The sequence below is a fragment of the Anastrepha ludens genome, chromosome 3, assembly GCF_028408465.1.
Source record: "Anastrepha ludens isolate Willacy chromosome 3, idAnaLude1.1, whole genome shotgun sequence".
NCBI lineage: Eukaryota > Metazoa > Arthropoda > Insecta > Diptera > Tephritidae > Anastrepha > Anastrepha ludens.
Window position 1 is genome coordinate 31043353 of NC_071499.1, and position 18130 is coordinate 31061482.

General features: G+C 39.1%; 2 protein-coding genes across 3 annotated transcripts; one reads left to right on the forward strand and one right to left on the reverse strand.

Annotated features, from left to right (window-relative positions):
* Positions 1-1609: 1609 nt before the first annotated feature.
* LOC128857304 (uncharacterized) lies at positions 1610-4176 on the forward strand. Its single transcript, XM_054093004.1, has 3 exons — positions 1610-1905; positions 1966-2133; positions 2205-4176. The coding sequence occupies exons 1-3, from the start codon at positions 1838-1840 to the stop codon at positions 3991-3993; spliced, it is 2025 nt and encodes a 674-aa protein (XP_053948979.1). The 5' UTR covers positions 1610-1837; the 3' UTR covers positions 3994-4176.
* On the reverse strand, positions 4151-14172 carry LOC128857303 (late secretory pathway protein AVL9 homolog). Of its 2 annotated transcripts, XR_008453917.1 has the most exons (8): positions 13790-14172; positions 13498-13701; positions 12600-13437; positions 11655-12056; positions 11401-11581; positions 11271-11338; positions 4324-7923; positions 4151-4240 (listed from the first exon to the last, which is right to left on the reverse strand). XR_008453917.1 is itself a non-coding variant. In XM_054093002.1 (7 exons), exons 1-7 carry the CDS (start codon positions 13871-13873, stop codon positions 7394-7396), a joined length of 2307 nt encoding a protein of 768 aa, XP_053948977.1. In that variant the 5' UTR covers positions 13874-14172; the 3' UTR covers positions 4277-7393. The 2 variants fall into 2 exon arrangements, 1 of the variants encoding a protein (XP_053948977.1); XM_054093002.1 differs by lacking the exon at positions 4151-4240 and having other exon boundaries at positions 4277-7923.
* Between the last annotated feature and the right edge of the window lie 3958 nt (positions 14173-18130).

Sequence of the window (18130 nt, forward strand, 5' to 3'; positions counted from 1 at the left end):
AATTCTCAAAATTTTACACCATCAATTGGGCATGAGACGCGTGGCTGCTCAACTCGTTCCAAGAGAGTTGAATTTCTTTCGAAAAATTCATCGGAAGAAGGTGGCTGAAGACATGCTTGAGAGCAAGTGTAGTCGGACCCAGAGTGTATCCAGCGCATCACAACAGGTGATGAGACGTGGGTAGATGAGTTTAACATGCAAACCAGTCAACAGGCGGCTGAATGGAGCTATCCACATGAGCTGAAACCAGAAAACCACGTCAAAGTCGGCCAAAAGTTAAAGTCATCCTACTCGTTTTCTTTGATTATGAAGTTGTGCACTCTGAACTCGTTGCAAATGGCTCTACGGTGAATAAAGAATACTGTTTGGAAGTTAAGCGACGTTTGAGAGAGAATGTGCGTCGGAAACGGCCAATTTGTGAAAAGAAAACTCGTGGAACCTGCACCATGACAACGCACCGTCTCCCAAGGCTCATATTGTGAACATTTTTTTAATCAAAAACTCGACAAATATCATCAGACACCCACCGTATTCACCGGATTTAGCCCCCTGCGACTTTTCCCTTTCCTAACAACTTAAATTGCCACTCCGCGGACGCCGCTTTGCGTCGATAGAGGTCATTAAGGAGAATTCGGTGAAGGAGCTGAAGAAGATCTCTTCAAACGCGTTTAAAAGGTGCTTTAATGACTGGACTAATCGTTGGCATACATATGTATATGTATTGCTTTGAGTGAAGCCTATTTTGAAGGCGACAAAATAAATTTTGATGATTAAACAATTACAATTACATTCAATGGATGTAATGGCTGTTCTTGAATGAGTTGCTCTTCAGTCCAAATACGGAAATTCTGCATATTGGCGTAGCCATTAATCTTTATGTAATATAGTGAGACTTCCTGGAACATTTGTAGGTATCTTAGGGGCATTCAACATCAGTCCAAGGATGCTATACTGAATAGCATAGAAGCACTAAGTATAGAACCCGCTATTCACATGTGGATCAAAAATCTATTAGGTTGCAGAAAAATAAGAGCAGAGTGGATGGAAATGAGGTTAATCAGAGTAGTGAACAGGGGTTCCCCTTAAGTTGGCGTGCTATCACCGCTCCAATGGCTACTAGTAGTTAATGGGATACTAAAGAAATTTGATGGGAAAGCCCCCAAGCTAATAACATAGGTGGATGGCATTGCCATAGTAGTAACGGGAAAATGAATGATAGAGAAACAGATTGCGCCCTCCCAACTCACCGTGTCGTAAGAGCCCATAAATAAACAAGAATAAGGAAGGGGGATTACTTGTTTGAGAAGAAGAATAGTAGACGAAAACAATGGAAACAACCAAACACAAGAAATTATACGCATACACATATACTTTCTTGCCACGGCATGGCAATGAACATAGCTCAATAAACCGGATGTATATATAGTCAATATCAGAGAGTCAATATAGACGTGAACTGAATAATTTTATTTATTTCAATTTTTTTGCAAACAATTGTTCCGATTTGCTTATTAATATTTATATTAATTTGAAATTCAATAATATCACTCTGCTTTTTTTCTGAATGCAACCATGCGCTAGCTAAATGCAGTGTTGATTTTTCATTCGAGACTCGTTTGACATCAGGGCGCGGAATATTTCTAACGATTCCCAAATTCGATTCTACCTATGTTGGTAAACACAATTTGTAATAAAGAGAATTCGGTCGGGAATAGGATAAATATATTGTTTATTTTATTAGTGTAATATAGGAGACGTTACATACATCGAGATACAAGTAAATTAAATATTAAAAAGAAATACTACAAAAATATAATACTGTCCGGTCGGCATCAAAATGCAGTTTCCAAGACGTACCTCGGAATTCCAGGAGGTTGCAGATACCGCAACTAAACGTACCTCACGGTTGGTAAGAAATAGTTTTTGTAGATCAGTTTCTGATCTTTGAAATATGATTTCCTTTAGGAGTACCCAATTGCGGCAAAGTCGTGTCGCACGCCCACCTTCGATAGATCGTCATACTGTGGGTATACCGAATTCGGTTAATCGCGGCAGTCGTACAACGCCTCAGAAGCAAGCACCATTTTTAACGACTGCGGATGCTCCAGGAACTGCAAACAAATACAGCTCAAGGTAATTATAGTTCATACTCTCGATTCTATTTGCATATACAAATTTACGTCCTTTTATATTATGTTACGTAGAGCGAGTCGCATAGCGCATACCTCTTCTCTGGAACGCTTGGCGAACTCGGCGCTTCGAGGCAGTCGCCCTACCCCGCAAAAAACACCAACGTCAATAACTAAACCAACAACTCGAGTGCTTTTTACAGCTGAAAAGCAACGCAACGCGCATAATGACAAAAAGTGGGTGCAAGAGAGGGCGCAACAGATTACAGAACATTTGTTCGAAACCGCCCATACCGGGTCGGTGCACGGTTTGTCAAGCGATTTCTTCGCTCGTAGTGGTTGTCTGCGTCAAATATCAACAAAACAATTTGTAGGTATAGTCAATCATTTCCTACAGTACATTTGGGGTACACGTTTCACAGTTGGCAGCAATTATATCGACGATATCGTTAACATACTGCAAAAACTTAAATATCCCTATCAAATAAACAAATCATGGCTAAAAACACCTAATACTTCACACTCATTTGGCTACGTAATCCAACTGTTAGACTTCCTAATGGATTTTGTGCCACCACAAAATGAAGAAGAAGCCTCTGATATGAAATTTGAGTTCGAAGATCCGCAGGAACTAAGTCAAAGCTCGCTTATGCACGAGTCGCCCGACGCCGATTTTACGGCGCTCATACTACAAAACTCGGAAGAGGGATTCATGCTCTGGGATAAACAGATGGACGATGAGCTGCATAATCTACAGGAGCAAACATGTGATGTACTAATATACAAACGATGTGGCCTACAAGGTATCTCTTCACTAGATGCCCAATTGCATGAACTCAAACTAGAATTGCAGGAAGAGCAGAAAAAACGGCCACATATACGCAAAGAAGATGAGGAACATTGCCTTCGTTTGGAAAAAGAGCTTAAAGATACCCAACAGCAGGTACTGGCGGCACGTGAAACTCTCGAAATAACTACTAAGAAAATTAGCGAAATGCAAGCTGAGGAACAGCGATACAAAGCTGAGTTTATGGAACTCCTAGAGAAAGTCAATCAAATGAAGGGTGCACTTGCTAAACAAACGTTGAGTGTGGCGCAGCGCGATGCATATATTGAAGAGCTAGAACAGCGGAAGTATACACTGCAACGCATGGAACGCACGTTACGTGATCTTGAGGGCCGCCAGCACCATCAACAGGTATTAGTGTCACGACACAAAAAACAATTGACCGATAAAATAGCCAAATATAACGATCATATACGTGGTATTAGCTGCACTAAGCTACAATGCGATGCGGCCGCCTTACAGCTACCGCTCAATCCACAACTGGATGATGTTAAGAAACGTATAAAAATGTTGGAAGAAACACGCGAACGCGCGCAAAAACGTATGCAACAGATTAAGCAGAAACAGCAAGAGCTGGAAAAACAGGGGCATGAACTAAATCATGAGATAACTTCAAGTCTAAGACCAAAATGTGCTGAGCTGGAAACAGCTCTAAAACTCGCCGAACGAAATAGCAGAGAATTCGCAAAATACAAACAAAAACAAAGTGCTGCTTTCGATGCTCAGCTGCAGGAACTCGATGACCGTCTGCAAAAGTTACAAGTTGAATGTAAGATCCTGCAAGATACAAAGCGTGAAAAGCAAATAGAATTGGTAGAATTGGAGAAGCAAAATGAAGAATTGATTGTACGCACTGAACATGAATACAAAGTGGCCGCCGATGGACGCGAGGCATTTCTCAATGACTATGAACAGACACTTGACCGATCAAATAAGGTATTAGTGGAGTTTGCTGAAGTGATTCAACAGCGCGAAATTGAGTTACAGCGAATCGCGGAAGAGGAGGGGAAAAAATAATTTTTTTTTATCTATTAATTTTAATGAAATTAAATTCAGTGTTTTATGTTTTTTTTTTAATATTAAATACACAAAAATTTATTGCAACATACACATAATCATCATATAATTTAATTGCTATATCTAAGTATAATATTTTCAATAACTTGTCCAAATACAATATTCTGCGTGTAAATGCTTGAATTCTTACTTTGCTGTGGTTATGTGAAGCTTTCTTTGGGTTTAGTGATAATGTGTCGACCATTGGCTATGAAAATGCGTATTTAATTAAATCATGGTATGTGTGCAAATTTCATTGCAATCAAGTATCTGAAATTGCATTTTGTTTACCTTAACGCATCCACTTTTGTTACATTCTTGAAGACACGACCTCGCGAACTCCTTCCGAAATATGGAAAGGAACCTTCAACGTGTTTTAGTTAAACCAAAATTTCCATACAAAGAATGAATAGTCAAGCACAATTGGTCACGTTGGAGGTCACGCAATGTTTTAGGTGAAATAAACAGTCCCGAATGTTTTCCGCTAGATGTCTTTATGGAGCCATATCTCACGGTGCATACATAAATGGCGATTTAAAGGTAACATTACGCCTGAAGAAAGTTCTTTGAGAATTTTGGTTTGACTGAATACATTCGATGTATTTTTTAATAAAAGTCCTGGAGGCAAACGGCGATTTAATAATGTTATTTCTAAGAACTTCCGACAAAAAGTTTAAAAAGGGTCATTTGACCAGTTATGGCAGGTTTAGTATTAAATATATTTTTTAGTAATTAATCGAAGATAAATATTTTTTGTTTTTATAAACAATTTAATGCCGAAATTTTGGTCAAAATCGATTTTTTTTTTTTTTTTTTTGAGAAAGCGCCAATTTGTCGAAAAAATTTTATTTTGCTTATTCCTTCGATTAATTCTAGATTTAACATTACTTTAACGAAATCTGTTTGGCTTTTTAATTTCAGAGGATCCAGTTCAGAGATGTAGTGGTCACCGCAAAACGTCTTTTTTGAGAGGAGTTCCCGGAGTTCAGCTGTAGCCCCTTCCAAATAAATATTTTTACTAATACTAAGCCTTAAAATACAATTAAAAGATAACATTATGTGAGTACAAATTCTGGAAAATTCTTTTTTTTTTCGGCCTTATAACTATATACAACCCCATAAAAACTCTGTTAAAAGTTCATGATATTCTATTCATTAGTTAGTGAGTTATTTCAAAACAGTGGATCAAAAAGATTTTTGTGTTTTAAAATTAAACTGATTCTTGATGGAAAAATACCGTTCAAGCAAAGCAATGGCTTGAAAAGTGTTATGGGGACTCCGCTCCATCAGAAACAAAAATAAAACGATGGTTTGCTGACTTCACACATGGTCGTAGAGACACCGATGATACATTATATGGCCTCTGGTGACGGTCAAGCATTGTTTGACAAGAACTTTATATGTGTGCGTGTCGGCTGATTGACGCTAATATCTAAAATTTTTGATTTTCATCATTCAAAAGCCGACAACAAGTATGTGTGACACGACGACACCCGACTGCACTAACACACACAAAGTTCAGTCAAGCATGCTGTATCGTCTCCAGAGGCCATTAGTCGACGTCCAAAAGAAAACATCAAAAAAATCGTTTTCAATGATCGAAAAGTGAAGTTGCGTGAGTCAGCTGACATCGTGCAAATATCAAAAGAAGGTGTTGGCTTTATATTGCATGAGCAATTGACTATGAGAAAGTTCTGTTCACAGTGAGAGCCGCGTTTGCTAACTGTTGACCAAAAACAAGAACGTGTTCATGACAGCAACCTCGTCCAAAGTGCCCCAAAGCACAACAATCGGCTGGAAAGGTTATGACCTCGGTATTTTGTGGTGTGCGCGGTGTAATATTTATCGACTATATTGAGAAGGGAAATACCATCAACAGTGAATATTACATGGCATTATTATAGCGTTTGAATTCCGAAATTGCAAACAAAAACGTCCGTATACGGCAAAAAAAAAAAAACTGGAGCATTTGAAGGCTCCCAGAAACCAAAAAAATGCTCGCCGATAAGAAATTTCGCTCTAATGAAGAAGTTATCGCTGAAATTGAGGCCTATTTTAAGGCAAAAGGTAAATCGTTCTACAAAAAGTGGTATTGAAATGTTAAAGCGACGCTGGAATAATTGACGTTGTTCTTGATGGAAATTACGTTGATGCATAAAGCTTATTTTGAACTCGAAAAAAAAAACTTGTTTTCTTTGTTAAGCAGGGAACTTTTCAGTCCAATTAATTTCCTCACCGAAATACAACGAAAAACCGTTGAGAACTTTTTACTTCACCTATCACTGGTTTAATGATAATATTACAGTCAGATACATATGTATATCTCCATGGTATATTTCGTAGTTTCGTAATTGCTTCACATCAACTTGCATATTAATTTAAACACTTGTGTATGCTTCTGGCGCCCATGGGTCCTCAAGTCTATCGAATGTAAACAAAGTTTCAGCATACAGCTTTAGGCTCTCCACTTTACTGTTTTCTTATTATTTTTATTTATATATTTTATGTAATTTTATATGTAACAAGTACATAAAAAACCTTTACGAGTTTCTTATATTTTTTACTTTTGTTTTTAATTATTGCCACACAGTTTCGCGCATAACCTTTACTATATCTTCATTTTTCTTTGAAAGGTCATTGTTTGTCAATCTAAGTTTAAATTTAAATTGCACTTGAAACAGCTACAAAACTTTTTTGATTATTAGTTTTATATTACTAGTGAAGGACGATTGAGAGCTTATTATCGATGAAAATGTGTTGAAAGATACGTTCAAATTTTAAATGAAGCCGATTTTGTTGCTAAATATGAAAAATATTTTATAATTAAATGCCAAAGCGCACAATTGCCACTGCTGAAAGTAATGAAAAGTTGTATACTTTTGGGCGCAATACTAGATGAAAGCCTTGAAGTTAGTTTTTTCTCTGCCAGATGAAGCACTATTTGCCTGATAAACGAAAACTAAGTAGCTAACCGATTTCTTTGATTCATCTGAGGTCAACTGATGACCGGCCTTTAGAGTTAATGCAATTTGCAATTAGACAGCGAGTTGATGTTTACAAAGTAATCCTACCAATTTCGATTAATTCGAAAAGTACTTTGGCCCAGACATGCACTTGGCTTCTACAACTATACGAATTATTAAATGATAATAATTGTAATAAAATAAGGAGATGGATAGAATAGTTCGCTTTGCAGTCATTAACTCATTAACCCAAAGAGAAGGGCTTACTTGGACATGAATATGTCCATTGCGATACATTAACGTATGTATACAAAATAATAAATTCATTTCATTAATGGTAACTAAGACTTTTCACAAAAACTATAACAAGTAAAAAAATTATATAATTTTTAACGGATTCATACAATAAATACTTCACCGTTGCCTCTGGGTGTCTCATTTGCAACATCTGTACCGCAAGTAGGCGTTGGCAACGGTGCAGCTTTGGGTTTATCTAATATGTCGGCTTCTCGTCCAATCTCGACAATCCCTTGTTGCAGTTGTTGTTGTTGTGCACTCATGTTGTCTGCATCATTTGCGTTGTCTTCAGCCATCGTCTTATTGTTCAACACAATCTCATCTTCATCTAATTCTTCGGCGCTGTCAATAGGTTTCTCACTGCCACTACTACTGGTATTGCTACCAATGTCGGTCGTTGTTTTCTTTTCACCCTCAATATGTATATTGACACGTTCTGGGTCATCTACATTTTTCTGGAATGTTACAGATATTTCTTGTTGCTGTTGTTGCTCCTGAAGTTGTGCTGTTGCTGTGCTAGCCTCTGCATCTCCACCCCCACCAACGGCTGGTGTGACCGCTTGTGTAGGCGCTGTGGTGATGGATGACCACCAGGTTGAGAACGTCCCTTTCGCCTGTGAGAGCGCAACGCCTGTGAATTGATAAGAATAGTTAAGTGAGGGTGGTTCCATGTGTAGAAGTCCACGCAAGTGGGGAAAGTTACTGATCGCCATTCACTTGGGAGTGGCCAGGACGATTCTTCTACATATGGTTCAAGCAGCTCACAACGTCCGGGATTAGCCCACGTATCCTCTGGTTAGCTTCCGAACACCCGTTCGGGAGTGAGCTAAAGTGAGAAGGCGAAGCATCCCAGCATAGCTGGTTGTGCGCTGGGTTTGGGACCCGCCACTTAAAAAGCCCCCCCAATGAAAACAGCAACAAAGCCTCGGATGAGAACTTCCAACACTGATGACGACCCCTGCAAACGAAATAAGGAATACGATTTGAGGGCATGCACCTGGAATGTCCGGTCCCTTAATGGGGAAGGTGCCTCTGCCCGGCTGGTTGATGTCCTCGTGAGAGTAAAGGCTGACATCACTGCCATCCAAGAGATGCGATGGACGGGGCAAGGTAAGAAAAACATAGGACCTTGCGACGTCTACTACAGCTGCCACGTAAAGGAGCGCAAATTCGGTGTCGGATTTGTTGTGGGAGAGAGACTTCGTCGCCAAGTACTGTCGTTCACTCCGGTGGACGAGCGTCTCGCAACAATCCGCATCAAAGCAAGATTTTTTAACATCTCGCTAATTTGCGCCCACGCCCCGACGGAAGAGAAGGACGATGCGACCAAGGATTCTTTCTATGAGCGCTTGGAACGTTCCTATGAGCGCTGCCCCCGCCACGACATAAAAATCGTGCTTGGCGACTTCAACGCCAGGGTGGGCAAGGAGGGAATTTTTGGTCCCACAGTCGGAAAATTCAGCCTGCACAACGAAACATCCGGTAACGGACAGAGGCTGATCGACTTCGCCGGGGCCCGAAACATGGTAGTCTGCAGCACCAGATTCCAGCATAAGAAGATTCACCAAGCTACCTGGCTGTCTCCAGATCGAAAAACGCGAAACCAGATCGATCATGTTGTGATAGATGGAAGACACGCTTCTAGTGTATTAGATGTACGTACGATCCGAGGACCCAACATCGACTCGGATCATTACCTTGTTGCAGCCAAACTGCGCACACGCCTCTGTGCAGCAAAAAACGTACATCTACCTACGCAAAGAATGTTCGACACCGAAAAGCTGCAATCACAACAGACAGCCAGAAGATTCGCCACTCGACTCTCACTCCTGCTCTCGGAGAGCACTGCCCAACACACCGGCATGCATGAGCAATGGAGCAACATTTCTCGTTCCCTACGTACCGCCGCCGAAGAAGAAATCGGATTCCGGCGAGCCCGAAAAAACAACTGGTACGACGAGGAATGTCATGCTGCCGCCGAAAGAAAAGATGCCGCCTATAGAGCCACACTGCGATCGGGCGCAACGCGAGCCATGTGGGATCGCTACAGAGAGCTAAAAAAGGAAGAGAGACGTATTATCCGACAGAAGAAACGAGAGGCCGAAATACGTGAGTGCGAGGAGCTTGAGATGCTGGCCAATAGGAACAACGCCCGAAAATTTTACCAGAAAGTTCGGCGGCTTACAGAAGGTTTTAAGACCGGGGCGTTGTCCTGTAAGAACAAAGACGGCGATCTGGTGACTGACGTACAGAGCAATCTTAAATTATGGAGGGAACACTTCTCGAACCTGTTAAACGGTGACAGCTGCGCATGTCATAGAGAATGTGAAGATCCCGATACCCCAATCGTTGACGACGGAATTGTCGTTCCGTTACCCGACCATGACGAGGTGAGAATAGCAATATCACGGCTAAAGAACAACAAAGCCGCGGGCGCCGACGGACTGCCGGCTGAGCTATTCAAACATGGCGGCGAGGAGCTGGTAAGGTGCATGCATCAGCTCCTATGCAGAATATGGTCGGATGAAAGCATGCCTGCCGATTGGAATTTAAGTGTGCTCTGCCCAATCCATAAGAAGGGCGATCCTGCAATTTGTGCCAATTACCGCGGGATTAGTCTTCTAAATATCGCCTATAAGGTTCTAGCGAGCGTATTGTGTGAAAGGCTGAAGCCCACCGTCAACCAACTGATTGGACCTTATCAGTGTGGCTTCAGACCTGGAAAGTCTACCATCGACCAAATATTCACAATACGCCAAATCTTGGAAAAGACCCATGAAAGGAGAATCGACACACACCATCTTTTCGTCGACTTCAAAGCTGCATTCGACAGTACGGAAAGGAGTTACCTGTATGCCGCTATGTCTGAATTTGGTATCCCCGCAAAACTAATACGGCTATGTAAGATGACGTTGCTCAACACCAGCAGCGCCGTCAGAATTGGGAAGGACCTCTCCGAGCCGTTTGATACCAAACGAGGTTTCAGACAGGGTGACTCGCTGTCGTGTGACTTCTTTAACCTGATGTTGGAGAGCATCGTACGAGCCGCAGAACTTAATCGCTCAGGCACAATATTTTATAAGAGCGTACAATTGCTGGCGTATGCCGATGATATTGACATCATCGGGCTTAACAACCGCGCTGTTAGTTCTGCCTTCTCCAAACTGGATAAAGAGGCAAAGCGAATGGGTTTGGTGGTGAACGAGGACAAAACGAAGTACCTCCTGTCTTCAAACAAACAGTCGGCGCACTCGCGTATCGGCACCCACGTCACTGTTGACAGTTATAATTTTGAGGTCGTAAAAGACTTCGTGTATTTAGGAACCAGCATTAACACCGATAACAATGTCAGCCTTGAAATCCAACGTAGAATCTCTCTTGCCAACAAGTGCTACTTTGGACTAAGTAGGCAATTGAGCAGTAAAGTCCTCTCTCGACGAACAAAATTAACACTCTACAAGACTCTCATCATGCCCGTCCTATCGTATGGCGCAGAAGCTTGGACGATGACAACATCCGATGAAGCGACGCTTGGAGTGTTCGAGAGAAAGATTCTGCGTAAGATTTTTGGACCTTTGCACGTTGGCAACGGCGAATATCGCAGACGATGGAACGATGAGCTGTATGAGCTTTACGACGACATAGGCATAGCGCAGCGAATAAAGATCCAGCGGCTTCGTTGGCTGGGTCATGTCGTCCGAATGGATACAAACGCTCCGGCTTTGAAAGTATTCGATGCGGTACCAGCTGGTGGTAGCAGAGGAAGAGGAAGGCCTCCTCTGCGTTGGAAAGATCAGGTGGAGAAGGACTTGGCTTCACTTGGTGTGTCCAATTGGCGCCGGTTAGCACGAGAAAGAAACGACTGGCGCGCTTTGTTAATCTCGGCCAAAATCGCGTAAGCGGTTATCGCGCCAATTAAGAAGAAGAAGTTAAGTGATGATGTGGAACAACACTAGCTCTAAGCCCTACTGAACTCACCAACTACTCGACTTGTTGTATTTACGGCCTGATTGATTTTTCGTCCACTTTCACTGTTTTGCATTGTTCTTAAAAAGAAGTGTTTAGATATAAAAATTGTGAAAAATTGATAATTTTTAAACATGCATACTGTGCAATTTTTAGCTTCATATCGGCTACAGAAAGTGTCCCAGCAAAGGGATGACCGGCGGGCAAGGCATCGAAAAATTCAGCATCAGGACGCACATCGTACCATTCCTGAAAACATTGCGTGCACTTAAATGCCTGCATAAACTGTGCATTGAAGTGTTCATTATCTTTGGCAATAACATCTGAAAAACAAAAATACCAAGCAAACTGGTAAACCGCATATGTAGATATATTCTGCAAATTAGTCATACAAACCATTAGCTACGGCAGTACGCAATAAGGCTAATATATAACCTTGGAATTGATCACGTATCCAATGCTCACTGCCCTCAGCATCTTCTTTAGGCGATTGCACATGTTTTAGTATGTAGTCCATAAATCGCAAATCCTCTGTACTCAACACCAGTTGACGTCGTAGATCTGCATCAAGTGTATCTATGTTAGCATTCTCCACATCGACGAGCACATCGGCGAGTTGGCGCTTTTGTTGAAACAAAACATTCGAAGTGCCTATGACATAGCTCAGTACAGACGGATCACCTAAAAGATCCATATATGGCAACGAGAGATATGGCAAGAATAGATTTCCGCTGGCGAAAATCGAAATAGGCGCACGATACTCATCTGGATTTATTGAAGCCAGAGTGCAGAGTGTGGCTGAAAAGAAAAAGAGAGACTAGATACAAACATATTCATATGTACCCGACCACTCTATAAGATTTATCGTTCCCAAGACAATCGGTTCTACGTAACCGGAACGACCCGGATTTATATCCAGCCAAGGACTGTCACCTCGGCAGCATTCCCCGTATATGTATGAGACATGTTTATGCTGTTACAACAACAACAATTTCCAATTCATAAACTGAATTAAACAAATGCAAACGCAAATATGATTTACATGATTTTCTGACAAAGCCTCTCTTAGAATTAACTACATCTGCAGTAATAGTTATATACCACTGGGCTTAAATGGCATTATTTGATGTCTGGCATAACCTATTTATTGAAATGCTCTGCTTCTATAAAGAACTTAGTCGTGACTAACTACCCATTTTCATTAACTTCCCGACCATTGTGATATGGAACTGTATGTTTTCTATACTAAACGTGCAATTCATGAATATTACAGCGGGTTTTCATAGATGCAAAAGTTTTATAAAATGCATACAAAAACATAAATACGAAGTTTTTACTCACATGCCAAAGTGTCTACACTCCCTTCGCGAGTTAGTGAATCGCTGCGCACAAAACGTTTACTTCCCACTTCACACGCACCCTCTAACGAGTCCAGACGGTTTAACTCTCGTGTGGACTGCGATGATGTATTAGTTGAGGCTGCTGTCGATGTGTCATCACTCGCCGCTTGGCTCGCTGCCGACATGGCAGACGATACCAAAGTGCAATCGTCTACTATGTCAGTGACAGCAGCATGACCGTCGCCGATACTATTATCGGCTTCTTCACAAGCACATTCATTTAGTGTAGTTGCTTCTTCTTGTTGTGCACTTTTCACCGTATCCATTAGTGGTTCCTCGCATCGCTTCAATTCAGCTGCTTCCTGTTGTATGGAATCTGTAAAGTCCGGCATGGGCGATAAAGGTCGCGATGTACGCACACATGCCACTTCCTGAAAGCCTTTTTCCAGCAGACGTGGTATTAGTGATGCGATGCCCAGCACTAACACGCACATTCCACGTACTGGTGAACCAAAGCACACAACACGTCGTTGCAAGAGGAACAATTTGAAAAGTATAAGCATTTTGTGACGCCAATGCAGCACGATCTCTCGCAACGATAGGCCCACGTGAAAATTACGTAGTGGTCGCTGGCTTTCATCGTCCAATAAACAGGCATTGAGCTGTTCATATGCCTTTATTAGTAGCTCAGTGCATGAGAAATCGCCTTTCTCGAAGAACGCGTCTGTGATCAAAGACAATTTCACCTCTATATAACCGTAAATGGGCAGACGTGCAAGGATCACTATTGATTTTTGCACAGTACTGCGTGTCATATCGGCGGTACGTATTTTCAATTTCTGTACATGTGGAAATAGTGATTTCTGTAGTGATCGCTAGCATATTTAAAACATTATTACCTCAATTGGTATTTGCCGGTAGCACGAAACGCCATACACGCTCTCCGTTGGTTCTGTTAGACTGGGTAAATTGAAGAAAACCGTATCATCGGCGAAGTTATGTGAGCCATCGGGCAGCGCCAAAGTGGGTAAATATTTCCATCCTGATGGGCACTCATTCTTGCCAGTTGTTCCTGGTATAAGTGGTGGATGAGAGAACTCAACCTATTAGATGAGTTATAAAAAAGACGTATTTCATATATATGTATACATATGTACATATATTCTAAGGAACAAGGTAAGCTATACATGCCTGGCAACCTAATTTATGATGAAATCCTACGACCACTATATGAAGTATTGGTGGTTTATTTTCTCCTGCAGAAGCTAAAGCCATTGCGTGCCTTGCCGCTTATTTGCTCTACTTTCTTTGTTAGTTTTTTCGGCCTTTGACGCCACAATTCAGCACAACACCACCGATGCCGCAAATTGTTTGCTTTCACAACTTAGGAATAAAACACATTACTGCTATTTTTACTTAGCCGTAATTTAATATAAATTGTATCACTTTGTTTATACGCTCGGCTCGGATTCAGTATTTTCTTGTCGCTATTATAATTTTGCTATAAAAGTTTTGCAGCAGTCTGACAAATGATTTTTCGCGAATTGTTTGTTGCAATGCCAACAGTAAACCAACAACTCTTTGTACAACTATTGTGAATATGCCGTTGTTTACCGAGGGCCATTGTGAATTCCAAGTGTTAAAAAGCACCGAGAAAAATGATGTCAGTTTATATTATTGTGCAAGTATGTGCAAAGGGTTAATTGTTAAGAATTGTATAGTAGTTCGTAACATATATTTAGGCGCAATAAGAAATTTGTAAGAATTTGTTTAATATAATATAGATACGTAGAAATACATTAGCAAATACAAATATTGGTCGAATTAAGTTTAGGGAAAAACAAAACTAACTCACTTTTCAATTATACTTTTCTTACCGTTTAATGCCGTTATCATTTCATGCTTACAGTCACTCACAGCTTATTTGATACAGATGCGATTTATTTGTAAGGTGTTCTATATCACAATATTTTGCGAAATTGGAAAAAGAGAATATGCCAATATTTTATTCCATTTGCGTATTTATTTCACTTCTCAAAATAAAATACAAAAAAGAGTCCACTCATATCATTGTTATACAACGCTTAATGATATAGTTAAAAAAGAGCATTTATTTATTTCTAATTTTTTTAAATTTTAAGATATTTAGTACTTTGTTGGGTATCCTTTATTATCAATTTCAACTTAAAGTCTACGTTTTGTGTATTCTGGACTAATTTTTGGCTCCACTCTACAAGTATCGCCTTTTTAAGATCAGACTTGTTATGTACAGGGGCTAACAGCTCATTTCATGCAGGCGAGCTACTAAAACTTCGAATGCTGTATTTTGAAAGCTAAAACTTTTTTGAAAAAATTTAAATATCAAATAAGTTATACGCGGGGGTACTTTTTCCCCCGGGCCCGGAGTTTTCAGAGGAGCCCGGACTCGAGAGTAATTCCAAGATATTTCCTGCTTGAAAAAATATAGTAAATAATACTTCTACCAGAGTTCCGTCATAGACTTTTTTTGGTGTCACCATATCGAATGTTATGATCACGATTACGAAGAATAAATATATAATAATATGGTGATACAAAAGTGTATATTAGTGAGCTCTTATTAAAATGGAACATTTTATGCTACTTATTTATAAGGTTATTAATAATTATAGTGATGATTAGATTAAATTTAGACAGTTGTATTTTAAATGAAGACCAATTTTGAAACGTAGTTATTCTTTAAAGCAATTTGTCCTTACGTTGATAAAGAATTAAATGTAGAGATAGCAATAATACTTTTTATAGACTAGAAATTTTTGATTTTTAACTGGGTATGTTATTATAAAAATAATTTTTTACATTCGTTTCCCCAGTCAATTTCACACTTTCATTTTATTTTTTTATGTTTCGGCAACCAATGCGTGGCCCCTTTCAAGAAAAGTTTGCTATGTGAAATAACGTTACATTCTGGTAATCTTGTCAATTATTTTGAGTTTAAAACATATACGTTCTGAACAAGTGAACACTTTTCGCATTTTAGATACTTCATAAAACAAGTTATTTTGAATATTTATGACAATCCAGTGTACATAAATATTCAACATGACTAGTTTCAGCTGCGTTTTTTATTTCAGATCTGCTGAAGAGTTTTCTAAAATTCATTTTAATCAATATTTCATAATTAATTCTATCACAAATTTTATCAATGAGTTTTTCAATGTTTAAATGTTATATCAGTATAACATAATACGTATTTTGATAAATAAAAAAAATTTGAAGGGGCCCGCATCTCAAGTTTCCCCCGGGGCCCGAATACTCTCTCCACGGCCCTGTGCCCACTTTCTGCTGAATTTCGTTTAGCACTTTTGGAGCCGAAAGCATTGGGTTTTCTTTTATTTCTCGAACAATTCAACGCTCATCACGTTCGTCAAAAATTTTATTAGGGGCACATTACTCATTATGTTAGGCAATCATTTAACTAAATATTTAATTAATAATTTTTTTTTAATTGCGACAATTTTTCATTCTGCAATAATTTAAATTTATAAACTGAAACTGCATGAAATAAGCCGTGAGCCACTGTATGATTTTTTTTAGTCTTTTAAACACGACAATAAAACGAGTGGATACTGTTTTGCACTTTATGATGAGTAATGAAATAAAAAAAAATATCTGCATAGACTGTTTTGCCATTTTCGCGAAATATTATCAAATATAGGACACTTTACAAAAAAATCGTATCTGTATTAAATAACGTGGGAGTGACTGTACGTATATTATATTTTGATATGCGTAATTTTTTACAGCAAAATACTTAGGATTACGGAATTTTTTTTTTACAAAACTTTTCTTACTGCTATCGTTATTATTATTGGTAAGAGCTCATTCCGCTCACTAATCTATCTATCTATGCTGTAATAAAACTTTAGCACCGTCATATCTGTAAACACACTGAATGTATTACTAACAAAACAAATATGAATTAAGTAGGTAATGTGAAAGAATACTTACATATAAAAGCCAACTTAATAATTTTGTTTTTTCTTCAATTTTCAACAAATTGGATTTTTTTTCCATTTTCTTAAAGTATAGTATCTTTAAAGTATTGTGTGAAAATTTGAAGTTAATCCGACAAATACTTTTCGAGTTATTAAACAATTAACAAACGGCGTTCGGGTGCTCCAGAATCGTTAGCAAAACTTTAAATGCGTTTTTCTCATAATAATTTTTTTTTGAGCTGATGATCACTGTAACTTAAAAATCGCTTGGTAGATTTTAATAAAAGGATTTTTTTTTTAAATTTCGATTTTTTAAACTATTAATTGTCGGTTTTTCTCTCGAAAAATTGAAAAATATTTCCTGCGGCAGCCATATTGTTAATTTTATTAACAATATTATTTATTAATAGAACTAATTCCTCTTGTCCGATTGATTTTAGATGAATCTCCAGGACTTGTGATGATCACCGCAAAGGACTTCTGGAGAAACGGGCTCCACACAAACAGCGATAAGTCAAGTCGATATACATATGATGTACCATGTAAATTATTGAAAATCATCATTTTTTCGGTCCTCTGCCTACCCCGAGCCCTTTACACGCGCATATTTCATGAGCGCATAAATCCAAATTTATATGACTTCTACTAAGAGATGAAGGTGTTTCTGAGCAGATTAAAGACTAGTTTTTATTTTGAAAATATCACTCTTCACGTGGCTTATATTCAAAATATATATTGACCAGGTGAAAACAAATGTTTTCTGAAAAAAGCTGCGCTTGAATCTAGATATTTTCAAAAATCGAATTTTAGAAGCATTTAAGTTTAAGTCAGACTATTTGTATGCAAGTAACTGACGTATAAAAATATGTAGGCATCTCCTCTGTTAAAAATCAGCTTGAGTCGGGTCGAGATATTTCGTAAAATTTGCTTACATACATACATAGAAGAAAAAGTTCTCGTACAAGGCCAAAAAAAAGAAGGAGGTACAGTATGGAGTTAAAAGCTTTTATCCAGCGCCACATACAAACAATCCTTACAAAAATAATGCTGTCACAACCCATGAACGAATTATATAACAACTACCAGCCCAAGAAAAATAACTATTATTGCAGCTGCAGGCCAATTATTGCAATAATTCGATTGTTAAAAGCGCTGTATGGCAAGTTGCGCCGTCTTGTTGCAACCAAATGTCGTCTATATTTAACTGTTTAATTTTTGGAAACATAAATTCGGTCAGCATGGCTCGATAGCGCTCGCCATTTGACGCTGCCGTAGCTTCTTCCTCATTTCGAAAGAAATTAGGAGCGATAATAACGCCTGTGCCCTATCAACTTCGCGAACAAATTAATTTTTCGTCAAAGCAAATTTCCATAATTTGGAAGCGTTGCTCTGGCATTAAACAATTCCTCACGGCTTGCCAAACCTTACTAAACAGAAATTTCAGCACAGTTTGCCATTCTCAGTTGTCAATCCATAGCTATCAATATCTATAGTTCTTATGCAGCTAAAACAAACACCCTATAGTAACTAGTTCTAGCCACTCTTTTCGGTGTAG